Raw genomic sequence first — 26,781 nt, 5'->3', positions numbered from 1 at the left:
CAGATATAAATTCCTTACTTAAATGACACAAGTGTAATGGACGTACAGTCTTTCCTGCTAATAACTCATAGCTATTACAACTATCTCAAGCTAACCATTACACATTCATTACAGGACTTTGAATGGGGAAGTTAAATGGCTATTAAATGAGTCATTTAACGCTCCAGCTCAACCATAACTGATGCATAGTGATAAAATACTCGTCCATATTGCAAATCATCCATGTTAATGACGAGTAAAAGTATGGACAAGCATAAGCACATTAGTTCTAGATAGCATTTAATGTCCAAATTGTAACACCCCGACCCAATTTTTATAATTAAACTATGTGTTTAAGTGATTAAGTATTATTAATATTTTAAGCCACTTACTTTCTAAAATTAATATAAGAGTATTTAATAAGCATATTATTTTATAATGCCATTGAATGAGAATTGTAAAGATTATAAATAATTGAAATGACTATTTGTATTATAAATATATACTTAGTATGTGCAAAACTATATTAAGTGGTTAAGTTATGAGATATATATATATATACATATATATATATATATATATATATATGCAAAGTGATATTATTTTTGTAGAAAAGTGTGAGTGTGAATGCAAGAAATTATTTTGATAGAAAAGTGAGTGTGAATGCAAGAAAGTTGAAAAGATGAGTTATCCTCCCTTTCCTTAGCAATATATGTATGGCACACAAGATATTTTGCCCAAGATATTTTGCTTGACTTCTTGACTACACCAAGAGGTTCATCTCTTATTCTTCTTTCCCTATTCCTTTTCTTTGTCTTATTTCTTTGTTCTTTCCTTGTACTTACACGGCAACACTTCATTTTCTTCTTTGACTTTCTCAAAGAAATAAGACTCAAGAAACTCTTTTGCTCCCATTTCCCACGGGTCCATGCAAATCAGAAATTTGCACCTTACTTTACTCTTTTTCTCTTAAGGAAAGAGCTAGGAAGCTCTCTTAATTCTTTCTCTCAAAACCCACGGTCAACACCTCAAAAGAAAGGTGAAGCTTCATCTCATTTCTTCTTCATTTTCTCTCAAAGGAACCAGAAAACTCTCAAGCTCTCTACCATTCTTTCATGAGTGGTTCTATGTCTATTTTCCCCCACAAGAACCATAAACTTGGTAAGGGTTCTAGCTACTCTCCTCTTAGAATCCATGTTTTCCTTTAAATAATTTTAGTAATGGTATTTGTAAGTCTATATATATATATATATATATATATATATATGCTGTTTTAAGAAGCTTTGAAGTTATGTTAGTGATTTGTTGAAGGTAGGTTAGGGTTTTTACTAATTAATGATTTTATAGGATTAAGGAAGTAAGAAAAAGTTAGGATGAGTATTTTGATGCTGCTGCTGGGATTTTTGGTTGTGTTTATTTTGCTCTAAATGGTTAAATGACTGTATGTAAGTGTTTTATAACATGTCTTATGAGTGCATAAAAATCCCTGTATGAAAATACCATCGTTTGATAATTGTTTGTGGATTTACGATAAAACATTGCAAAGCTGTCACTGTGACAGATTCTGTGTTCATGCATGTTAAATTATGTATTAAATTGTATATAGTGAATTTGGATGCTAGGGATAATTCCTATGAAACCTAAGACACTTGTGGTTGTTATTGCATTTTTCTCACAGCATTTGGATTAATATAAAAATAATGATTTAATTTATAAGTTGCATGAAATTCTGTCAGGACAGATCTGAGTATATTGTCTTGCGTGATTTTTAGTAAATCATGGGTTTATGTTTTGACTCCGAAATTTTTATGGTATATACTAAACATACAGGGGAGTAGTTCTGTAAATTTTCATGACAATTGGATATGCGTGAAAAGCCCATTTGTATTTTACAAATGAGGCATACGCTCATGGAATAAAACAGTGAACAGTAAGGGACATGCCTAACTTTGTGGATTTAATTCTCAAGTTAGGGTGAATGTTCTGAGCTATAATTTAATATGATCATCCTTTGGTATGTTAGAATCATACATAAATTTTATGAATTGGTTTCTCTATGATTTAGTACATCATGTGGTCTGATGAATGCATTTTGTGTTTGTAGGAACCTCTTTGAGGTGGGATTAGGACTTTCTTGATTCTAAGAGATAGGCTTTGAGATGAATGTGAAGTTTATGATAAGGAATTATGGATAGTAATAAGCTTTGATATTTGATTTAGGTGTTACCAGTTCCTTAGGTTTAAGCTCCTTCGACTTTAGGCTCTCGGTTCCTCTGCTTTCAGGTAAGGGATAAGTTATATGAGCATTTGGTAAGTCATGAGGTTATTTTAAAGTATATTATGCATTAAAATGTTTTTTATTAGAGATATGGCATGTAATCATTATTCTGACAAAGATATGTTCGTGAGCTTTTGAAAAACTTATGTATATGATTTAAGCATATTGATGCTATTATTGATTCCACGAACATGATGTTTAAAGAAAATAATGGAAATGCTTTTATTATGAATGCAAAATAAGAAAATTTCAATATAATGTAAAAGTATGAAATGTTTTCGAGTTATGTCCTCTGGTAATCTGAACTCGGCTAGTAGGGGTTAATTACTAGCTTTCCATGGAAAAATGTTATATGTTTAGAGGAAATGGGGTTGCCCGTAACTCTAATCTGAATAAGGCCTTCTCCCCAATGTGTACGGACGGCGGGGAGGAACAAAACTTGGAGGAGATGTGCCATCAAGCCTCTCAAAGGGGATAATATAATGCACACGAGGTTTTCCAAATGTGATGAGGCCTTCTCTGTACAGCTTATCAGACATGGACTAACCAATATGTTATGAACAGTTATGTTATGTTATTAATCATGAGAGAATTATTTTGTTAAATACATTGTGAAAAGTTAAAAGCTCTCATGAAAATAAGAAGTTTCTGATGAAAAGAAAGCTGTTCATTAAAGATAAAAGTTTCTGAAGTTCTGTTGTGCTATAAAGATAAAGTTTCTGATAAAAGTACAAGTTTATGTTTAAAAGTTATCAGATATCTGTTTTTATGAAACGTTAAGTTTCATGACCATGAAAGTTATAGTATTCTATGAGAAGAAGTTTATACAGAAAAGTTTTCTTATTAGTCAAGATGTTTCTAGTTTAATACAAAGTTGCCGATTATCTGATTTAAGTTAAAATAATTATTTTGTAATGAGAATATATATATATATGGCGACTTTGTAGGAAATGAAAGAAGTTTAATCTGAAAGGTTTGGTAATGTTAACCTAATAAGAAAAAGGAGAACAATTGTTTTCTATGAAGAACGTATAAGTTATTATTATGAATAGTATTAAATACTATGCATGAAAAGATGTTCTCCTATTCGAATATTCATAGAATGAAATGATTTGATTTACATGCATCTTTATTGAATTCTCATATATCTTACCTTTACTGAGCTGTGTAGCTCACCCCTTCCACTCTTTCAGTTAGCAGGTTTTATTTTGGAGTAGAGGGAGCCTTAATCGAGTTTTGGAAGGAGCTGGTTTTAGTTTGATATGTATAGATCCTAAATTAGCAATTTGATGTGTAGCTTTATTGTATTGTGTATTTTAGGATCTAATGAAAGTGTGTACCTTAAAGTATTAAGAGATGTATTGTGTGAAACTCAAAATTTGAGTAACTGGTGAATTATGTTATTCTTTAGAGTACAATGTAGATGCTCTGAATGTCAAGTGAAAGGTTATATCATTTAAGTAAAGAAAAAAAAATGAAAGGAAAGAGGAAAGATTTTGTAAAAGTTTTCAAAAAGTTAAGTTGGTTCTTGTTAATATCAGGTTTAGGCTTGATATTAGCATGCCGGTCATGGTCACAAATCCGGGTATCGGGTTTGGGGTGTGACACAAATGATAAATGAGCACGGAGCCATTACTGCCATTCAATTATGCGCATTTAATGGCCATTACAGACGTTAAAGGACTGAGGATAAATGGTCATTATTAGGCCATAAATCCTCCAACTGTGGTACAACGTTAGAGAGGCCAATAGACTGAGCATTTACTCACACAAAGGTTATATAATGCCAAGAGAGACAAGTAAGTGAGGTATGTTAAACAAACACACAAATTACTCTACAAATTACAGATTTCTAAAGAGTTTATACTAATTTAAGCATCGGAGGGTCCTTGACAGGTCCCAAACCGATGCCACTATCTATTTAGTGCTTTTTTTGGTACAAGATCTCCAGGTTATCCATAGTACTGACGTGGAACATACTGACGAGCTCTAGGTCATCCATGTACTAATGAGAAACATATTGACGAGGTGAAATTTTGCTTCATTAATAATGTTCCATAATTTTTATCCTCTCTCAAGCACCAGACATATGAATCTTGGTCAGGCTTTATTTCTTCATGACTTGATTACCGATGAAGAAATTGATGTATGCTTTCATTTCTTTCACATTTTGGTCAAAACTGCTGAAAGGACGGCCTCTAGGAACTGTCTTCCATTGTGCAGCCTCATCATAAAGATATTGAAGCTAAAAGGAGTACCAACATTGGAAGTTGAGTATCCTCAACCCAAGCAAAGACCAATCAACATTAACATTCTCAATGCTATAATAGGCCATAGCTGAAAGAATGCTAAGCAAGAGAGTAATGCTCCTCAAGGTGATACAAGCTCTAGCTCACACTCCTATGATGAGAAGTTAGACAACATCATGGCTTTCGTGCAAGACATCAGCAAATTGTCCAGCCTCACAACTATCATGCACTCTCAACACACTCGATTTTAGACAAAGTTTACCTCTCTCCAAACTCAGTTGGATCAAATCCGAAGGAAGTTATAAGAAGATGATGACTAGCTATTCCATGACAAAAAGGGGGAGATGGTAACCATGACAGGGGGAAAGCAATGATAGGGGGAGAGAGCTAAATCAAAAAGGGAGCAAGCAATGCAAGAGCAAGCAAATAAATCAACAAGCTTTTATATTTTCTTCTTTTGTTGCTACTACTGGTCTATGTTCATATTTCATAGTTTAAGCTTATGTTGTGTACTTGACTTTATATGTACCTTTGCTTATGTAGCTTAGTACTTTAAGTTAATTTTTTGCATTTTCTTTAGTACTCTTGTGCCCTTATTGGATCTTGTATCCATGATGCAATTGCTTTAGTGTTCTTGCATTGGTTGTGTATTGGACATGCAAATGATACTTTGCATTGAGCTTATTTGCTTGCATGTCTGAATGTTCATTCACCGTGTGAATGTTCATTGTAGTCACTATTTATAGTGATTGTTCTTGTTGGTCAAGTTATGCTTTATTGTTATATTCATACTTGCTTGATCGTATTATGCTTACTCCATATGCTTTCTAAGATTTTCACTTACAATGAACTTAATGAGTGCATTTTGTGATATTGTTTTCAGGAAACTTGTTCATATGGTTTAAGAGTTTCACAGTTCTAGAATTAGGTGTGAGTGAGTTTTGGCAAATGTCCCAACTCATATTTTAAGTCTAGAGTCTGTTTTAGGGTTTTGTCACGAAATAGCCAAAGGGAGAGATTGTAAAGTTGAATATATTTAACTATGTATTGGCTTTATTCCGTGCCAAATTTGCTTATAATTCAGCATTTAAAAGCCATGTATTTAGGTAGGAATAATGTAAGGGTTATGTGTGAGAGAGTGTGAAAAATTGATCAAATATGTGCAATCAAGAGGCAACTTGCGACTGGATCTCGCAACTGACCGCAAGTGGTGACTCACCAGAACGTGTCACACATGTGGAGCATGCAGGAAGTTGAAGGGTTAGGACAGCTAGATCACTACAAAACAAAAAGTACAGTCTGGCCATTCTGTTATCTAGCAACTGGAACTTGCGAGTAACTCACCAGTGCACCCTGTTTTGCTGAAAAATGACTTTTCATATTCCTTCTCATACCCTACTATAAATGAGCTTCCAAAGAGAATTTTGAGAGATAAACCCTAGAAAACAATAAGATTGATTCATCCACAATCTTATACATTTGATTCTCCAAATTCCTCTACTCTCACACTCTTCATTGTCATACCCTTGAGAGGATCTTAAGCCAAATCATTACCTCACCATATTCATAGCAGTGAGAAGGTTCTTGGTGTTTGGGAAGCAGTTCAAGAGAGAACCAATTCATTTTGGTTGATACAATGGGCTTAATGCGGGATCCAATAAGCTAAAGAAGACAATGTTAAGCGTAACCCTGTTGGAGCAAGAAGCTTGGAGAGCTTAGGTGCATCAGGAAGATTAGGCTTGGAGGGTCTATTGCTATTCATGTATCCCAACTAATTTTCTAGTGGATCATTTTACCGCTTGGAGGGCGGCAGAGAGGCTTTTTGATGAATTCTTCGGTTTCCTCTTTGATAAAACGTGCCTGTGTTATCTTGCGTTTGCCTCTCTCTATCCCTTACTCTTTGCTGTTAACTACTACTATGTTGTGATTAAAATATGGTTTAAAGTAGTTTGCATATTTGGGTATAGCTTTTATTTATCATTTTGCACATATATTGTTTGAGTATAAACTTGCTTTTGGTAATTTTGAATTTAGGGTCTAAACATTCACAAGTGTTTTACACACTTAGTGAGCTTTCAGTCTCAATATCTTGTCGACATCTTCTAGAGAGGGAGAGATTTCTTGACACCCTGTGAAAAAGGTATGAGGTGTGGGATTCCATCGATATAGAAAGGAGAAAAGACTTTCACTGTCCTTACTGATCTCTAGACTAGAAAAATTTCCAAATGCCAACGACAATTATGAAAATAAAAAATATAAAAAGAATAACTAATCTCTATTTCAAATTTACAAAATACTACATATCTTTGACATGATGGTCACTCCACAAGTATAAATACTTGTAAGGTGTTAAGGGGGGGGGGGGGTAAGGGCTGAAGTTCAGGTTTTTAGGAGAGAGCTTCACACACATATGCACTTAGATAAGGTTAGAGTAGAATTTCTATCTTGTATAAAAATAAAAAAATAAAAAATTTATTTTTTAGGAAAAATAATTATATGAGTAAGATATTTCCTAAAATATATCTTAAGTTTGATTAAAAATGGTTTCATTAAATTTTTTTCAAGGTATTATTATTGTATTGTCACCAAACAAATGAATAGCAATAAGTATTATATTACAGTATTTTGTATTCCTTGTAATAAGTATTCTTATTCTTATATGTGGCGTGCCTTTATGTTAAAACCCTTTTTTCTCTCCATTGTTTGTGTGTGCATGTTTGTTTGTAAAAAAAAAAAAAAAAAGTTTTCTTATTCTTATGTAATTACCATTATAGTCTACTAAACGTGCCCTTAGTTGAGAGAAGCTATTACTAGGAGAAAAAAAAAATTAATAGATTGATATTTAATATTATGAGCAATCTTCGTTAAGAGAGCAATTAGGTGTTAGTATTCCATTGACTTAATAATGATAGTCCCTTTGCTCATTGTTAGTGGTCGGAAATTTGTTTTTGAGAATCAAATAAAAATATGATTAAATTTTCTTTATGTATATACTATATTCCATAATTCATACTTTCTAGTTCCTACTATTGTGAAATGGTTTTATAAAAAAATTTAAAATATAAATTAAGTACATTCAATAAATGTTCTATAAAAAAAAATATATATATATATATATATTGATTTATTAAATTTGATCATTTATGCCAATATTGCTATAAAAAAAAAAAGATTTGATATTTTTAACTTATCTTTAATCAACAAACATATGCCTTTATAAAAAAAAAAAAAAAAATCAATTAGGTTCTGTTCAAATAAATAATATAAAGGATAAAGCATCTTAATTTAAGTTACGTACAAGTTGTGAAGTGTAAAGATTAAAACCTTAATTTGTTTTCTTTTATTTTTTGAGATAATTGTTAAGATAAATAAGTGATCATTATAATTTTATGAATGTCAATTAATTTAAGTAATTGGTATATACAATTTGTCACTAATGATATTGTGACTCTATTTAAACTAATTAAGTAATTGGTATATACAATTTTACAGCAGGGTTAAATTGGAACCTTTTAAAAGTGTGAGATTTATAAATTTGAAAACACCTCTAAATTATGAGAGAGAGAGAGAGAGAGATTCCTCCTTTTAAAACTATTGGGGAAAAAATGGTCAAGGATCATATGGGTTAGTGACATTCCATCTTTTTATTTATTTTTTAATTTTTTTTCCGGAGTTTTGGAGGTAAAATTTCACCAACTTACACTTGGAGTTAAAAAAAAAAAAAAAAAGTAAATTAATTAACTCATTATTTCATTCATTACTCATTAGTTAGTTAACCATATATTGATTATTAGTGCGTGAGCAATTAAGACAATTGGTCAATGAGCATGTGCATCTGGGCTGTGAAATTATAGATTTTGAGTATGAAATTGGAAGCAAAGCTAAAAGGAGCACCACCACAACCACAACAACAAAAATCAATCATTTGATTTTGATGCGGGGTCAAGTCAATGAAGCATCCAATATTTGCATTCAAATATTAATATACTAATTATTTACTATTTCTCTTACTAAAAAAAAAGCTGGCAATTAATAAGAAACGTTTGCGATGGGTTTGCTAAACTTGCATTCTAAGCATTCGCCAACACATTTTTTTTTTTATTTTTTTATTATGGCTTTGCTTCAGGGTTTAAAGCCACAATGATGCCGAAAGTTCATAGATAGAAGAAGAAGAAGAAACTTCTAGTATGGATAATGCATGTGAAACTTATAGTTCTAGCCTCTACTCATAATTAAAAGTCATATTTCATGGGTATGATTTAGAACCAAGGAACTAATTATGTTCAATTAAGATGGTGATACCTTTTATTTAAATAATGGGGAAAAAAGAAGAAGAATTAGTGATAAAGGCTAATTAAGGTGATCTATCTTGCTTGTCAATTCCAACATCAACCTATCTATAACCAGATACACCTTTTTTTTTTCTTTTTTCCCTTAACCAGACATGTTCCTCGATCTTAAGGAACATAATATATAAATCACTGCTGCATTGCTAAATAAAATTCTAATTTTCATTACACAACGATATGGTAGTACTAGTAGGCTATTAGCTTTAAGGTCTTGTAGCTTAACTAATATTTACAATGTTTTCGATAAAGGCATTCAATGTTGAAATGTTACTCCCCCAATCATCAAGTTATTAAAAAATTTAAATGACAATGCTGGCAAGGACTTGTGCTAGATAGTTTTGTCCAAGTATTTGCTGAAAACGATTACAATCCAAAATTACTGTTTGATAGTAAATTGAACAAAGCTATTGATCGGTTGATTCAATAAGAAATTGGGAGTTAATTAGCACACAAGTTAGATCACCTAACTACGCTAGCTATATATATTTGGAGAAACTTCTTATTGAAGTTAATTGTTTTCTGATTCACTTTCATGAATAAGTGATTTGAAAAGTTCAACCAACCCATTTTCAAAGTCTGAAGCGGATTAATATAGGTATTGAAAAAGTATTTTAATTTTGTCCATCAATATAGATATAATACTGTTCATATTATTTTGGATTCTATCATTGGCTCTTATCTCATATATTTCTTTGTTTTTTTCTTCCAAACCTAACTATTTACTTCTCTTTTTTAAATCCAAATCATCCAATTCTAAAATGAAAAATAAAAAATAAAATCCAATAGGCTTTAATTTGCTATTATTGAGGAATCCTGATATTGAAAGTTTTGAAGCACCCTTGAGTCACTGAGCAAGAGCAACTACCTGTGGCACTCTTGCCATCCTAATCGATGATCATTTTTTGTCAATTCTACAATACAACGTATGTGACAATTAATCTGCCTATTACTTAAATTGTATGCCTAACCTATCACTATATTATATGTTACTATTTTCTATACTTATTTATACTTGTATGACTTTACAAAAATGAAGCAAAAGAAAATTCTCGGCAAATTCCGGCCTTTTTCTGTCGACTAATTCATACACCACACAACAAGAACTCTCCATTCAACAATTTATAATTATGGGTTATTGTTTACTATTGCCTCAATCAAAGGCAATCATTCTACGTTTTGAAGAGATTGATCCTGCCAAATTTACTGTTATACTTACATCAATATATATTATGATTTATGAGAATATATATATATATATATATATATATATATAATATATACATGTGATACAGGGCTATTTGTACTTTGTAGCTTTATAATATGCTTTTAGGGTAACCGAATTTACATCTCCTTAACTCCTTTATAATTTGAGTTTACAAATTAATACTAAAAATATTAAGGATTATTTGCCACTGTATTCTAAGTTTTAAAAATTTTATTTCTTATCATAAGTAACAAAGATTCGACCCTTGGAACTAAACCCTATGGACAAGAGTAGATGGCATTAATTAGATTATAAGGCCGCTCAAAGAGTATGGATGAGAAGTACCCTTCAATAACAAAAAAATGCTATAAATATAGTGGCGCTTTAGAAAGGTCAACGTAGGTCTAGTTTTTTGTAGTGACAATATCTAAAATGGTAGATTATGATAAGTACAACATTACTTTCATATATATGTGATTATCATTGACATTACTTTTAATATTGCAACAATCATAATTTACCATGATAAAGTTTAACTACAAAATCGATTGTAGTCTTAGGCTACAAACTCACTTAATATCTTTTTATTAGAGGTGAATTTTGACAAATCTATCATAGGATTACATCTTCTTCTTACATCCTCCATATTTGCAAAATTTCAAAAAAATTGAAGATCAATAGTTATGTCATCAATAAATTTTTAAATTGCAAGTTTTTGTAATTTAAAATTATGTATAAAATATAAGATTATAGATTATATAGTAAATAATATCCGATTGACACAAAAATTGACATATGTATTAAGGCCGTAATGAACATGTAATTCAACGGTTAGATTTTTAAAATATGCAATAATATTTATTTTATTGAGTGAATTTATAACCTAAGACTATAACTAATTTTGTAACTAAACTTTGTACTTCAAAAAATAAGTGAAATCTGTTGCTTCAATAATTAATGCATGGAAATTTCAGACATAGAGTAAGAAAGTATGAGATGTAGAAAAGGCACTTGCAGACAACGTTAACACCCACCCAACAGTGAACGAACATTCCATTTCCATTGGCTCGTTATCCGTACATGTACAATATAGGAAAATCTAATTAATAGTCAGAGCCTCATCACAACGCCATTTACATAAAAAATAAAAATCTGACTGACTTGAAACAAACCAGTTACATATAATTGGGATTTATATCTGACAGTGTCAACTTTGAGGACCTAGTCCACGTACTACCACTAGATAGCTAGATAGAGACATAAAGAAAGAGAATGTGCGTGTAACTATGTTCTCCTTCGTCATTTATTTCTTCTTCAATATCCTTTTCAATTTTCATTTTCAACAACTACCACAACTAATGCAGCAGCCAGCATAGGAAAAATAGCAGCTTTCTTTTTCTTTTCTTTTTTTGTTTTTGTTTTTGTTTCTGTTTCCATAACATATATTTTCATCACTAACCGAAAGCTATAATTATTACCACTACCGCCACGCTTAATAGTACCATGGCCATCATCATCCATTACATATAGCCTTTCTTTTTCTTTCAGCTTCAAACTCAAGAAAAGAAGAACCCCACTTTTACTCATTACTCTCTCATCAAATTGTCACCACCCCACCCAAATAAACATAATCATTTACTTTATTTCTTGTTACTCTTCTGAACACACGTCCTTTTCTCTTATTCTTTTGCTGCTGCCTGGTGATGGTGTTAAACCATAAACTTTCACTCTAGCCTTTGTGAGATCAGTCTCTTGAGTTTCTGAGGGACAAGAAAAATACTTGAAATTGGTTGCGGGGTTCTGAGTTCATGAACATGAAGTGTTTCTGGGTTGGCTTCCTTCTTTTCTGTGGCTTTTTCGTTGTTGGTTTTTGTGACCAAGATGGTACGTTTTGTTCCCCTTGTGTGTAATTTTTTTTTAACAAATCATTTTTTTTTTTTAAATGAATCTAAAGTGTATTTAATGTCTCATCATTTAAAATTTTAAATATCACGATACTCTATATTCTCTCAGATCAAGGACATAAAATCTTAACCATGAAATTGACTATATCCATTTTTTTTTTTTTTTTATAACGGGACAGAATATTTAATTTTACTCTTTGGAAGCATGTTTACTCTTTGGAGTAATCAAATTTGGGGTTATGGGGGGGGGGGGGGGGGGGTTGTTTGTCTTTAGAAAGTTGTTTGTCTTGAATTTGTACTACAATGTCTGAAAATTTGCTTATTTATACAAATGGTACAGGTTTTTTGAGCATATCTTGTGGTGGAAATACTAGTTATATTGATTCATCAAAAATATCTTGGGTCCCTGATGGTGAATATGTAAGCACAGGCAACATCACCACCGTTAAGAACAGTGGGGGTACCTCCACATCCAATGTCCCAATCCGGTATTTTCCCAATACTCAAGGTCGCAAGTGTTACAAGTTACCGGTAAATAATGTGTCATCCTTGGTTCTTGTAAGAGCCCGATTTCTGTACCAAAACTATGATGGACTTGGGAAACCCCCTGCATTCTCTGTTTCCCTTGGGAGAGCTATTACTAGCACTATAAATCTCACTACTAATGATCCTTGGACAGAAGAGTTTTTATGGTCAGATAATAAGGAAACACTGACATTCTGCTTGCTTGCTATACCGGACGGTGGATCTCCTCTCATTTCTTCACTTGAAGTAAGGCCACTTCCTCAAGGAGCCTATGCAAGTGGCATGGGAGATTTCCCCAATAAGTCACTTAGGAAGAGTTATCGAATCAATTGTGGTTATGCCAATGGCTCATTGAGGTATAAACATTCAACCTCAACCTCCTTTTCCCATTATATGTAGCTTGAATGATTTAAGTAATTTGTTAGAATAATGATTAAATTTTGTGTCAACAGGGTTTAAGAAATGATTGAATTCACCATTTCTTAATCGCTTACACTTTTAGGGCAATCACTATTTTTTATCTAAAACTTTCTGTGATTGGTTTGTAACTTTGTGTTAAAATGTAGGTATCCTTTGGATCCATATGATCGTATATGGGACGCTGATAAAAATTTTACACCCTTTCATGTGTCAACGGGGTTTAAGATCCAACGTAACTTCAATCTGTCTACTCTAAGGGAGAGTCCACCTGCTGCTGTTCTTGAAACTGCGAGAGTTCTGGCAAGAAAGGAAGTGCTGACATACAACCTTCCTCTTGATACACTAGCAGATTACTACATTGTCCTCTATTTTGCTGGGATTGTTCCTGTTTCACCTTCGTTCAATTTATTAATCAATGGAGATGTTGTACAATCAAACTATACTGTAAAAATGTCAGAGGTTAGTGCTCTATACTTTACGAGGAAAGAGATCAAGAGCTTGAACATCACACTAAAGAGTATCACTTACTACCCTCAAATCAATGCAATTGAGGTGTATCAGATAGTTGATATTCCTTTGGAAGCTTCATCAACCACAGGTTCCATTGAGCTTTCATTGTGCATTACTTGATAAGGTCAATATTCCAGAAGCTAGATCTCTCCATCTTTCTTACTCATATATGGTCTGTTAAAACTTTCTTGCAGTTTCAGCACTTCAGGTTATTCAGCAGTTCACTGGTTTAGATCTGGGGTGGCAAGACGATCCGTGCTCTCCTACTCAATGGGATCATATTGGTTGTGAAGGAAGCGTTGTTACATCATTGTATGGACATATTGCACATGAATGTGTTAATTATGGGGATTATTTCTCATCCATGGTCTCATTTATGTGCCTTATTTCAGGGAACTTTCAGACATCAACCTTAGGACAATTAGTCCTACTTTTGGTGACTTGTTGGATCTCAAAACTCTGTAAACTCCTTTAACCTCAGAGAAATGCCTTAAATTAACATTTGGTTTGGTCAGATAGTTTCTTATGATATATTTGTTGTTATGCCCCAGGGATTTGCATAACACATCGCTCACCGGTGTGATACAGAATTTTGGTAGCTTGCAAGACCTTGAGAAATTGTAATACCTCCTTGGACTATCTTAAGTCTTAATCTATTATTGCTTTATTTAGGAAAAATGAAAATAACCAGGTAATTGGAATTTTCAGGAACCTGAGTTTCAATAAGCTAACATCCTTTGGCTCAGATTTGGAGAACTTGGTTAGCCTTAAAATTCTGTAAGTTGTCTGTTCCTAGACCAATATATGGACTCAAAATGAGATACTGATAGTGCATTCTCTCTCTTCTCCTTTGCTTTTCTTCTTTTTTCTACAGGGACTTGCAAAATAATAGCCTACAGGGAATTGTTCCGGACAGCTTGGGAAATTTAGTGAACCTTCACTTATTGTAAGCAAATATTAAGATCAAATAGATTCCATTAGTGATTCCTCTCCATTTCAAAAGAATTCATTTCATGATTTGGATTAAATAATACTTATCTAAAAGTGTATTCAGTGCCATGTCATTCAAATTTTTTTTTAAAGTGACATACTATACATGGTTAGGTCCAGAAAATAAAATTTTGGTCATGAGTCCATTTCCGATGGAATGGAGAGGAATAGAGGATCCTATTTCTTGCAAAATACTCTGTATCTAATTTTGATAAATCATGTGCTTCACTAGATGAGATATCCTATCCTGCATTCTGCAGGAATCTGGAGAATAACAAGCTGCAGGGTGCCCTTCCGCAGTCTTTGAACAAAGAAAGTTTGGAAATTAGGTATGGAAAAAGTATTGTTGTCATTTAAACTATTACTTTAGCATTCTGATAAATCAATTTTGTACAGAACATCAGGAAATTTATGCCTTGGGTCCTCCACAATGACATGCAATGATGTTTCATCCAACCCTTCAATTGAGACACCACAAGTTACTATTTTCACCAAAAAAAAGCAAAGTGGACATAATCATATAGCAATTATAGCTGGTGCAGTTGGTGGAGCAGTACTTGCTCTTATCTTATCTCTTGCAGTATTCCTGTACATAAAGAAAAATAGAAGTGAAGTTACATATACATCAAGTATGTGAAAGTTTACATTCTTGTTGCACATTGAAGTTTTTACTTGACACTTATATGAGCTATATGTTACTCTTAGGGGCAGCAGCAGAGATGCAAAACTGGAATATAGCAACTGAGATGCGAAAATGGAATGCAGCAAAAGTCTTTTCCTACAAAGAAATCAAAGCAGCTACGAACAACTTCAAGGAGGTTATAGGCCGTGGTAGTTTTGGATCTGTTTACCTTGGAAAGCTTCGAGATGGAAAATTAGTAGCCGTGAAAGTGAGGTTTGATAAAAGCCAACTTGGGGCTGATTCTTTTATCAATGAGGTCCACTATCTGAACTCTTCTTTGTATACTCTGGATTCATGAGAAAAGTGGATTACGCTTCCTGTTTTATATATCTTGAGAGCAATGATTCTCTTGCAATGTTACGTAATCTTTTTCAATATTATGGATTGTTTTTAGGTCTATCTATTGTCACAAATTCGTCATCAAAATCTTGTATGTTTGGAAGGATTCTGTCATGAATCAAAGCAGCAAATACTAGTCTATGAGTATCTACCTGGGGGATCATTGGCTGATCACCTTTATGGTATGTTATGCATGATACATATTTGGGACACCTTCTTGCTTTTATGAGAATTTCCAGTTTTCATTGTTGATGTTACTTCCAGGTATAAACAGTAAAAAGGCTTCATTAAGTTGGGTTCGCAGACTGAAAATTGCTGTTGATGCTGCAAAAGGTACTTTGCCTTTTCTATTATCAAACTGAAAAGACAACATAGGAAAGCAATCATCTTTGCAGATGGAAGAAACATGAAAGTCTGAGTTTCTATAGTTATATGATAAATTAGAAAATAATAATTTCTGGATCTACATATGAAATAATATAGCTTTAACTGATAGAGATATGTTGAACACAAAAATGCTCAGACCATATAGTCAAATTGTACTTTATAGCAGTCGTGTAGTTCTGCATTATGAACAGATATGTGGGCAACTATATTATGGTTTTTAGGACAACTTTGTGCTTCTTTGGATCACTTATGCAATATCCTTCATCATTTATATAGTAACCAACTGTTTGATAATAAGTAGACCATAAGCACTACCATGGAAAGCAAGATGATTAGAATATCATAGCAAATTAACTTTATTCTTGTTAATTAATAGAAATCTGTAGAAGTCCTTTTTCATTCTTAATATTCCATCATTACTATTGAAGGGGATAAATGGTTCCATTTCTGAGCCTTGTTTCTTTTTAAGGATTGGACTATTTACACAATGGAAGTGAACCACGAATCATACACCGAGATGTGAAGTGCAGTAATATCCTTTTGGACATGGAAATGAATGCGAAGGTCTGTGACTTTGGCCTCTCTAAACAGATAACCCAGGCAGATGCAACTCATGTGACAACTGTTGTCAAGGGCACTGCCGGCTATCTAGATCCTGAGTAAGTTTTCAAAAAAAAAAAAAAAAAACCAAAGATAGAAAGGATATTTATTGGTTCTTGATGATTTTGATGCTCAAAATGAATGTCATGTGCAGATATTATTCTACCCAACAGTTGACCGAGAAAAGTGACGTCTACAGCTTTGGGGTTGTTCTTTTGGAGCTCATTTGTGGTAGAGAACCATTGAGCCACTCAGGAACTCCAGACTCATTCAATTTGGTCTTATGGGTAAACTGAAGCTCATCTTGTACTCTATGCTCAGTAATATTTGTCAATTTTCTGCCCCTGCAAGAACAAATGGTTACGATTTCTGAAGTTGCCTTGTTTGCTTACATTTGTAGTAATTCTTGGACTATAGGCTTAAAAGGACATGAAAACAAGCAGTTGAATATCTAAATTTTTTGTTAAACATTGCTTGTTTGAACCATAACGAAACAATGATTTGTGCTTCCTCATCAAAGATTAGGAAATGGGAGCAACACCTAGTAAATCATGTCTAGGTCCCTAGCATAGATATTGATCTTCAATAGTGTCAGTCTTTGTATCTGCATAATCTTAAATCTGAAAGTTAAGTAGTGAATGCTCCATTCAGAGGGATATTGATGATTGCAACATTGACATTGTGGTGTTTTTGGACTTGCCTACTGCAGGCCAAGCCCTACTTACAAGCAGGTGCATTTGAGATAGTGGACGAGAGCTTAACAGGAACATTCGAAGTAGAGAGCATGAGAAAGGCAGCCTTCGTTGCTGTGAAGTCAGTGGAGAGAGATGCATCACAAAGGCCAACTATTGCAGAGGTATTGGCTGAGTTGAAAGAAGCCTATAGCATTCAGCTCTCCTATCTAGCATCTTTTGAGCATGGCAGCTGATTACCAATCAATACAACTTACGAAATATTTATCCTCAAACTAAGACTTTTATTTATTTTTTCTTTTCCTTTTCCTTTCCTTTTTGAGTATGTAAATAGAATGAAGTCTTCTCAAAGTCAAATCAAGCAGAATTGCCTTGAATGCCAATATTAATAGAGATGTATTAAGGTTTACTATTAGTTACTTTTTGACAATGTTAAGAAGAGACTATTTCACTGATAATAGCAGCAACGAAAACTTCTTTTTTTTCCTGCCGAGTTATCCTAGGTTCGACATAGTGGTTAACTGATTTGGCAGGACACAACAACCATTGGCCTGAGATATTAACATATTAAGAAACATACACATGATGACAAGAATACATTACTCAGCAAAATATAAAAAGACAATAATGCACTCCTACACTCACAAGCTCAACAATCATCTTCCACTAGTGTCAGCCAGTCTCAGTGTAAAGCATTGTGTTATAAATTCACTCTGTTCTCTGCAAAATCGCAAGCCCTTACCTGCTTGTGAGGCCATAAGGTTGCATGTACATGTATAACTACCTGTCTATGTGCCAGCTATCCATAGTGTGTAATGTACCAAACAACTAAAAATTCCATGACCTCAAAATAAAGTACAGTACCGTAAGTTGATCGTGTTTGTTGCCCCCAAGAAGATATAAGTCCCTTACTGTTCTTCAATTATTACATTGATCTGTTCTCCAAGGAAGTGTATTATATATTAAGAAAATCTAAAAGAGAGAATAATGACAATGACACGCATCAATTAGTTGTATGCTAACTTTTTGCTTACAACAAGTGGAGTTAGGGGATTCGAACCCAGGTTCTCCCCACTCAAAGAACTAGATCGTGTTCTTGAGCCACAAGGCTTTTGACTACCTGTGTGCTAACTTTGTACATCATTTTGTCAGACTAATATTAGGCCATTTTCTCTATATGAAATAACCCCAGAAAATTGGATAACAGTATAATTGTTCAACAAAAGGTTGCATTTACCCACAAAATGTGAATTAGAAGTCATATCTCAGTATGTACAAATTGATAGCTTCTATCCTCTCTTTCTGAGTGCTACTTGATCAAGAGACAACTATGAGCACTAGGAGGAGTAGTGGCGTCGCAGGAAAAGGAATAATGCCGTTGAAGCAGCCACAGCATATGGGAAAACAGTCCAAATTCCCTATATAATTATAGAGGTTACATCCATTTATTTGTATAATAAGAACTTTTCAATGCAAACAGAAATCTGCTTACCACTGCTGTTGCAACTGTAGCAAGGGCAGCCACAGGATGCTCCCTCAACAAGAATCCAATCCCTAACTGGGCTCAGAAAGCCAAGAGTGAAAAATGCATTAGCGACTGAACTAAAAGCTTGCTATTGGGTTACTTTTGAGTTAAAATAAGCATGCACCCAGCAGGAAAACCTTCACACAGAATGATAGACATGAAACCTATAAAAATAGACTTATTTTTTTTGAAGTTTTAGTCATTTCAGCAAGCATCAGAAGTTGAGGCAATGATGGCACCTAAGATGTGATTATATCTCCCTTATTAAACATTCATGAAACATCGTATGCATTAATGATTCAAATTTTAGCCATAGTTGTCATTTGTGTATATTTTGCTCTAGGATCCAACTTTCAATCAAGAAAACTCTAGAATGCAAATTACACTAAATGGAAACCTCTAATTCTAAAAGAAAAGCAATAGAAATACAAGAATAGATTGAAAACATAAGACATAACACACATTAATGACAGTTTCTGATGTATTGATTTTGATACTTTCTAAGAGCAAATTTAATGAATGTGATGAAAAGGACATTGAGAACAGAAAAGCTTTTTCTTTTCTCAAAAGCTGCCTCCATAAATCTTTTAGTATTCTTCAACCAATGAGACTTCTGGAAAGACCAGCAGAAACTCTTCTTCTCTGAAAAAATTTCAGCAGAGTTTCAGCTCTTTTTGCCGAGACACACCTGTTTATATAGAGGAAGCTATGAGAGTGTTTTGATTTAACTTCGAAATTTAAAAGTCCAATCATAGAGATCCAGCCACCCTTCTATCTTTATCTATAAATCAATCTCTTCTGCAACTACTTCTCTTCTATAGGCAGTGATTATTTCTATATAATAAAAAATCTTCTTGCTTAAAATTTGAGTGTTAGACTATTATCTTTATCAGCTTATTTTGGAGTGGGGAAGGAATGGAGTAGAATGGAATAGATTGAAAGGAATTTTTTTTAATAATATTCAATCTATTCTTTGTTTGGAAGTTAAGTAGGAAGGAATAGAATGGCCAGGAAGGAATTCTAATTCCCAAAAGTAGGAGGAACACCCATATTCCTTCACTAAAATTGAGGTGAAATATTGATTTTCTTTCTATTTTGAAGAGAAAAAAAAGTAAAACATGAAGGTTAACTAAAACTTTTTTTTCCATTTCCATTCTATGTTTTATAAACTCCCAAACACAATGGAGAAAACACATCATATTCCATTCCATTTTACTCCCTTTTTTTTTCCAAACATAGTGTAAATGATTTGCGAGCCCATTGTCCATTGACAATGGTTACAGGACTTTTTTAATTCTCAGATTAATCTAACATGTCCTTAACATGCAAAATTTTGGTCAGGCAAAATCTATTTAAAATTAATCAGCACATGACCTTGGTGTACTGAGTTTTACTTCCCATGTCATTTTAAGAATTGTAGTCCCCAATGAGCTTACTTTATTAATTTATTTCTTGAAATTTTTTAGCCAGGGGCCTGAAATTTGACCCATATTCAGCTCCAATTTTATAGTATTTTTGGCATTATTTTACCTCCCTTTAAAAGCCCAAAATTTTTACTTATCCAGCTGCGTTTTTAAGTCTAGGCCCTTTTATCCCTGTATATATAGCCACAAGTTCACCAACAGAATTGAACTCACCTGAAGGGGAAGAGTGATCAAGCCACCACAACAGACTCCAGCAAAGAAGCACTCTGGAGAAATACCCTGCGATCAGATTAAGCACGTCATCCCCAAGATGCTAATAGAATTTAACAGTCAGATACTGGTTGCATTCAATTCATACGTGTGTTTATACCATCAAAAACAACAATGTCAGTTATATCTAAGATGAATTATACTTGACAATGATCAAAGTACATTCTTCAGCTTTTTCTATAGTTATAAAAAATATAATATTTCCAAATTTACTTTGTATCTTCTAGATTTCAATTAGTACAATTTTGGGCAGACTGTAAAAGATAAAAATATTACATCAAACAACTCGCTTTGGTACAATTTTTCCTGAATGTGAAAGATAATGGAATAATTCACTTCTGGTGGTCATCACAAATTCAAATACTAATCAAATCAACATCATTAAATACTTCAATTCCATATTTTTCAACTTAATTTACATTTTTCCATTTTTTTTAATTATTATCTTCTTTCAAAGATAATCTTATTTATTTATTTTACCATTTATTTTATTGACTAACTGACAACTTTATAGTTATTTACGCAGGCTTGCATATCCCATATGGACAAAGGGAGATTAATTATTTTTTTTCAAAACATCTAATTGATATAACTACATAATAACAAAAGAAAATTGTAGGATCTAATTTCCTGGATATTTGTTTGACAAATCCACAGCGCCATATCCCCATATTATTTTTCTCATATGGTTATTAAGTCTCCCATAAAACTTTATTTCCTTATATCCTTAGATTAAACACTGTCTACCTTCCAAAATTGTTGCTTTAGCTTGGCCCATATGTTCCTCCTAAGGCAAGTTTCACAACTAGCATCCTAGTCCCCTTCCCTCTTCTTTTCAAAACTTGCTTGGTCCCATTTGCATAAGTTCCATTCCTGAGTATTATTAAATGATTGATCACACCCAACAACTTAAGGAATTGAAGAGATGCCCAGCCAATCAAGAATACACGTGATGCAAGTGAAGACCAAAACATAATAGACTTAAGTATTTTTATATCGTTTACCAAAAAAAAAAAAAAAAGTATTTTTATATCAGTCAATGTTTTCTCAAACATCAAGAAATGGCTTTTTAAGAGTAAAACCCATTAAACATAAACAAGCATACAATGCCACCCAGATTAGATAACTCATACAAAGTGGTAAAGTGGTAAGAGATGAACAGTAAAAAACCAATGTTTGAGCACAGAAAAAATTATCAAAGTATCAAAACAAGTACAAAGTTCAAAAGATTGTAACAGGCCAGAAGTTCACAGTGATACTAACCATGGCCCCTGCTAGGAAAGCTGTTGGATTTCTCACTCCTAGGGAAAATCGTTCTACTGCAGATCAAAATGAATAAGAACATACAAGTTAGTAATATGACTCAAAGAAGCTTCATTATCCATACACACTGCGTTCACTTGACAATATGAAGTGCTTGATTGAACATATCCACTGTGTTTTACAGTAGCTAATCATGTTTAAAGAGTAAAACATGAAAAAACCAAATTGACAGCTAAGTGAGTAGGGACTATATTGCTGTGGACCCTGTATTGATGTACAGGGGTACCGTCAAAGGCTCAAAGCCTAACAGGAATGCTGAATCATCCAATCACAATGCAACAAAAATTTGTTATCCATATAAATTTTATAAAAGAAATGCCAATTATTGTAAGATATAAAATCAGGTAACATGTCCTCATGAGAGATACCTGAGACTGCACATGCAAATTGAAAATTTTAATAAAATCACACATAAATATAACAAAGCTCTTAGAGCTCACCAAAGCCAGAGAAATTGCGATATTTTTGCACCGTGTGAGTAATGTTTAAGGCCTTCTCTTTGCCAATCCCTAACTACAGTCATTATCAGGATTGTGATATTTCCAAAGAATGAGAACAGTAAATCAGTTTTTTTTTTTTTTTTTAATAGTTGCAGATAAGAACTCTTCATATGCACATATATATAATACTAAATGTATGGGATTTTGTGGATGTATTTATCTATCATGCTGAGGAATGAAAAAAATTCAGAAGCAAGTAAGCTGAACTTACCCTCGAACAAACATCATCAGATGCCCCTGATTGCCTGAAAAGCTTCCCCAGATAAAATGGTATCAGATCACTGATGCAAACTCCCCTGAAAGATGACTGTCACATTTCAAAATAATAAAATATAGCAGTAGACAGACAGCAAAAAAACCACCAACTGCTACAATAAAGTACAGAGCAGCATTCTTGTAGACAATACTGGTAGGCTTCACATCCCGAGTCGATTCTTTGAAAAAAAAAAAGTTGACTATGTAACAATGGCTGCAAAGAATTTAAGGTTAATATAGAGCTATAACTAACCAGTATACCCACAGAATGCTGGATATTATGTACGGAGCATTTCTCGAGAAAGATTCAGTAAAAGAGTGCCATGTCCCATCCAAAGTCAGCAACCGTGCTAAAGTTATGCCAACCTAAAATTTAAATCCAAAGGTCACTCAGAAGTTCAAACAACACTAAATTATAAGACACCGTTGGTACAGACCAGAAACAGTACTAAATCCAAAGAGGTAAAAAGACCAGAAACAGTACTAAATCCAAAGAGGTAAAAACTTGAGATTGTGAAACAGAAGTACCAATAAAGAAGACAAACCCAAATATTTAGAGCCTCTTCACTAATGAAAAGTCCACACCCAGCAGCCATAAGTAACCAAAAGTAGATCCATCTGCATTGCAGTATATTTGTAAATTCCTCAAAACTTTTCTATTAATGAAGTAACAATGGTGAAGGCAAAGCAAACATGATGATGGTTTTCAAGTTAAAATATAAAATTTAGCTCTAACAGAGAATGATCTCACATGGATTGAATTTCAATATTAAACTATAATTTCACCTCCCCTACCCGCAAAAAAGAAAAAGAAAAATTGAATTAATAAAAAATCACAGTTTGCATCAGGATGAATTTTAACGGCAGATTATTTTGTTGCTGATAAGTCTAACTGGAGATAGATATAGAGGAGCAATCTGTTTCAGTGAATTATGTAAAAATTTAGAGACAGTTCTGGAAGGCCAGCTCAGAAGAAATCTAGAGCTTTTTTATTGAGTGGGGAGCCAGACAAATGCGCATACCCTGGTGCATATTCTGGAAGTACAACATTGTATCCAAAAGCTTTGAAAGTGAAACCAACAGGGGGAGCAGCCATTACTGAAGAGGATGAACCTTCAGCCAGAAATTGAATTCCAAGCGATGATCCAAGAACAGGCCACTTGAGGCAAATAGATATTATCGTGGCTGTTGCAGCTATGCCCAGCACAATTGCCACTTTAGCCAGGAATGAACCACGTCCATTATTCTCATTTCCAATCACCTCATCAGTTAATCTATCTTGTTCATCCAGAATATCTTGAGATCTAGCATCTTCATAACTCTGCATTCTCCTGTTGAAAGCTTCTAATACTATTTTCAAAAACAAGATATATTACATTCTATGCTCAAAATGACACACACACACACACACACAAAAAAAAAAAAAAAACAGACGAATGATAGGAAATTGCAAGGCATTATACCAAAAAAATTTGAAACATACATGCTTCAGGCATTACATGAAGGAAAATGCTAAAAATATTGCCAGTTTTACTAAAAAATGCTTACCAACTACTATGTGGCAAGAATTTAATTAGTGCCACTTTAATAGCATAATAAATACATTTACTAGTTACTTTTTTTTTGTGATAAATGAGTGGAGATGCATAAGTTCGTAAGACGCATGTAATAAAACGTGTGCTTTCCCTAGTATCACTCTCACAAGAAAACCATCGAAGTTCTACGCACATAGTGCGAACTATTGGATGTTAGAGAAGGGCATCCGTAAAAGCTAACTTGTCCAAATTACATAGGAAAGATATCACTTTTGGATAAAATTTAGTTACAAAATTGGTTATAGCCTAAGGTTACAACTTTACTCAATATCTTTTTATTAGAGATGAATTTTGACAAATTTATCATTGGATTATATCTTCTTCTTACATCCTCCATGCTTGCAAAATTTCTAGAAAATTAAAAATCAATAGCCATGTCATCAATAAAATTATGCATAAAATATAAGCTTATAGATCATACAGTAAATAATATCCGATTGATACAAAATTTGACATGTATATTGAGAGCATAAAGAACATGTAATTCAACGGTTAATTTTTCAAAATATGTAGTAATGTTTATTTTATTGAGCAAGGTTGTAACCTAAAGCTTCAACCAATATTGTAGCTAACTTTTGTCCATTACTTTTTGAAAATAAGAGACATTTCTGATAATTGAGGTAAATATTAAGTTCCTGGAAATATATGAAGAAGCAGTGTAACTTAAGCGCAAGCAATTACTACATAATAGTACTTTGATTAGTAAAGCGATAATGAACCTGGAAACCATCATAGTTGTCATTAGGTCTAGATTATTATATTGGTCGATATACCAACACATAAATTCAGCGATCATTCATCAATCAAGAATGTATAAATTGCTCAAAGCATTAAATATCCACCCGAAACATCAAAACCCAGCACCAAATTCTGACACTTTTGCTGGCTACTGAATGTGTATCAACTAATTTAGCAAAAAAATGAAGCAACAGAGAAAATCAGTCATATTCAAACTTTCACCATTGCCTTTTATTTTTCATTCTTTCTTTTTTCTGAGCAACCAAAGATTAGAATGATTAAGAATCAAGTAAGCAGATGAAAGTTACCTCCAAGTTGAGGATTTGAAGAAGTGGGAAACCAACATATGTCCATTATCTTTTGCAGACAACCTGTGATTGACACAGAGATAGCGTAAATGCTTGATGGGTTGTGGAGTAAAGGACTTATTATTAGAAGTTAAGGTGGGTGGGCGTGACGAAAAACACCCATGTGCTAGAACTGCAAATGGAAAGGTTTTTGAAGCCATTTTGTAAGAGTATTGATGATGATGCCAGTGACAGAACAGAGTTACTTGTATGATCTTGTGATGTTGGTTACCATGTTAGAAACATGAGGTTTTAGTTTCATGTGGTTGGCTGTGAATGGCTGATCAGTTAAGAGTCACGGGAATATGCGTAGCATTATAGCGTGGGAAAGGGGATGCTCTTGGGAACCGATGTTTTAAAACATTCTTTTCAGGTCCCACCTAACATTTTAGAAGAAAGTGCTACAAAATTGGTTGTTAGTTAAAATTACATTATGTTGTAAGTTAAGGTTAACGTCATAAAATAAATATTATTGTATATTTTGAAAATTTAACTGTTTAATTACATATTCTTTATATTTTTAATACATATGTCAAATTTTGTATCAATCAGATATTATTTATCATATGATCTATAAGAGTATCCGCATCAGTAGATGCAGTGGCGGAGCCACATGTATCCTTGGGGGGGCCTTGGCCCCTCCAAAATTTTTAATTTTTTTTACAATTTAAGTATATTTTATAAATATATAAAGGTTATATGAAGAAAAAAAATAGGAGTTGGCCCCCCAAAAGAAAACATTGATAAAATAATTTAGTAATTTTTCCTAAAAAAAGAGAGCTTAGAGTTGATATACAATTACAATAGAATGAAATAGTTAGGTAGTAAGTTTTTTGAGTAAATAGTGGAAGTGTGGAACCCCTAATTTTTAGCTCAATTTTAATTCCAATTAATATGTTCAAATCATTCAACATTGATAATATATACAATTTGGTTGAAATTTCCTATTCTCAAGATTTTATCAAAAAATAAAAAAGCTCATATGATACTTCAATTATAACATTATGATATTGATTTATCAAACATGGATAAAGTTTTGCAAACAATTTATATATTTTATATTTACACACACACACACATACATATATTATGTGGATTTTTTAGGGGAGTGTCTATTTTTTATTTGAGTTTATCTTGACAGAATATATAATTCGGCCCCCCCAACTCAAAATTCCTGGCTCCGCCACTGAGTAGATGCATAATTTCTGTCCATTTTGCAAGAAAAAACATGTTTTTTTTTTTCTATTTTACACATCCACTTTTACAAAACATCCACATCAGTTTGTCTATTCTACACATTTATTCAATAAAATATTCATTCTTGACTCAATACCCAGCCACCATCAACAATCAGTGCAGCGACGATCATCAACCTAGCCTCCATCATCAACCCACACAACCACCATCATCAACCCACACAACCACCATCATCAACCCAACCATCAAAATCCCAAAATCATTAATCAAAATCATCAAAACCTACTAATCAAAACCCACTAATCAAAATCATCAAACAAAGAAAAAAGATAGCGGTGAGATCAACCCCTCTACCAGTGGCGATCGACGTGAGCAACAGCGAGTTCAACCCCTCTACTAGAAACAAAGGACAAGAAATCAAACAAAGAGAGGTTTTGTGGTGATTGGCGATTGGCAAGAGATCAAATAGCGAGAGATTAGTGAAGGTTTAATGTTGATG

The 26,781-nt window shown here is 33.2% G+C and overlaps 2 protein-coding genes and 2 long non-coding RNA genes across 15 annotated transcripts; 2 read left to right on the top strand and 2 right to left on the bottom strand.

Annotated features, from left to right (window-relative positions):
- Positions 1 to 808: 808 nt before the first annotated feature.
- LOC115959534 lies at positions 809 to 3,692 on the top strand. Its single transcript, XR_004084913.1, has 3 exons — positions 809 to 1,140; positions 2,200 to 2,262; positions 3,451 to 3,692. It is a non-coding gene; the product is annotated as an uncharacterized LOC115959534 (long non-coding RNA).
- A 7,734-nt stretch (positions 3,693 to 11,426) lies between these two features.
- On the top strand, positions 11,427 to 17,590 carry LOC115959526 (probable LRR receptor-like serine/threonine-protein kinase At5g48740). 3 transcript variants are annotated; one of them, XM_031077960.1, is made up of 16 exons: positions 11,427 to 11,943; positions 12,304 to 12,844; positions 13,055 to 13,506; positions 13,613 to 13,730; positions 13,811 to 13,879; positions 13,970 to 14,038; positions 14,127 to 14,195; positions 14,293 to 14,364; positions 14,669 to 14,737; positions 14,805 to 15,037; positions 15,114 to 15,346; positions 15,485 to 15,611; positions 15,694 to 15,762; positions 16,286 to 16,475; positions 16,571 to 16,703; positions 17,126 to 17,590. In XM_031077960.1, the coding sequence occupies exons 1-16, from the start codon at positions 11,868 to 11,870 to the stop codon at positions 17,342 to 17,344; spliced, it is 2,739 nt and encodes a 912-aa protein (XP_030933820.1). In that variant the 5' UTR covers positions 11,427 to 11,867; the 3' UTR covers positions 17,345 to 17,590. The 3 variants fall into 3 exon arrangements, with proteins under 3 accessions (XP_030933820.1, XP_030933822.1, XP_030933821.1); XM_031077962.1 differs by having other exon boundaries at positions 15,123 to 15,346; positions 17,126 to 17,566; XM_031077961.1 differs by having other exon boundaries at positions 15,120 to 15,346; positions 17,126 to 17,566.
- Positions 14,908 to 15,675, bottom strand: LOC115959536. Its single transcript, XR_004084915.1, has 3 exons — positions 15,582 to 15,675; positions 15,260 to 15,376; positions 14,908 to 14,994 (listed from the first exon to the last, which is right to left on the bottom strand). It is a non-coding gene; the product is annotated as an uncharacterized LOC115959536 (long non-coding RNA).
- LOC115959529 lies at positions 16,674 to 25,389 on the bottom strand. 10 transcript variants are annotated; one of them, XR_004084909.1, is made up of 13 exons: positions 25,047 to 25,389; positions 23,428 to 23,736; positions 22,951 to 23,023; positions 22,671 to 22,771; positions 22,533 to 22,584; positions 22,362 to 22,457; positions 22,091 to 22,163; positions 21,591 to 21,646; positions 20,271 to 20,336; positions 18,601 to 18,666; positions 18,346 to 18,526; positions 17,973 to 18,043; positions 16,674 to 16,760 (listed from the first exon to the last, which is right to left on the bottom strand). XR_004084909.1 is itself a non-coding variant. In XM_031077965.1 (11 exons), the coding sequence occupies exons 1-11, from the start codon at positions 25,244 to 25,246 to the stop codon at positions 18,446 to 18,448; spliced, it is 1,173 nt and encodes a 390-aa protein (XP_030933825.1). In that variant the 5' UTR covers positions 25,247 to 25,389; the 3' UTR covers positions 17,954 to 18,445. The 10 variants fall into 10 exon arrangements, 5 of the variants coding, with proteins under 5 accessions (XP_030933825.1, XP_030933828.1, XP_030933826.1 ...); XR_004084908.1 differs by lacking the exon at positions 16,674 to 16,760 and having other exon boundaries at positions 17,439 to 18,043; XR_004084907.1 differs by lacking the exon at positions 16,674 to 16,760 and having other exon boundaries at positions 17,954 to 18,043; positions 18,143 to 18,526.
- Between the last annotated feature and the right edge of the window lie 1,392 nt (positions 25,390 to 26,781).

The sequence above is a fragment of the Quercus lobata genome, chromosome 9 (assembly GCF_001633185.2).
Source record: "Quercus lobata isolate SW786 chromosome 9, ValleyOak3.0 Primary Assembly, whole genome shotgun sequence".
Lineage (NCBI taxonomy): Eukaryota > Viridiplantae > Streptophyta > Magnoliopsida > Fagales > Fagaceae > Quercus > Quercus lobata.
Note: the sequence above shows the minus strand (reverse complement) of the source record. Positions and strands in the feature narration are given on the sequence as shown.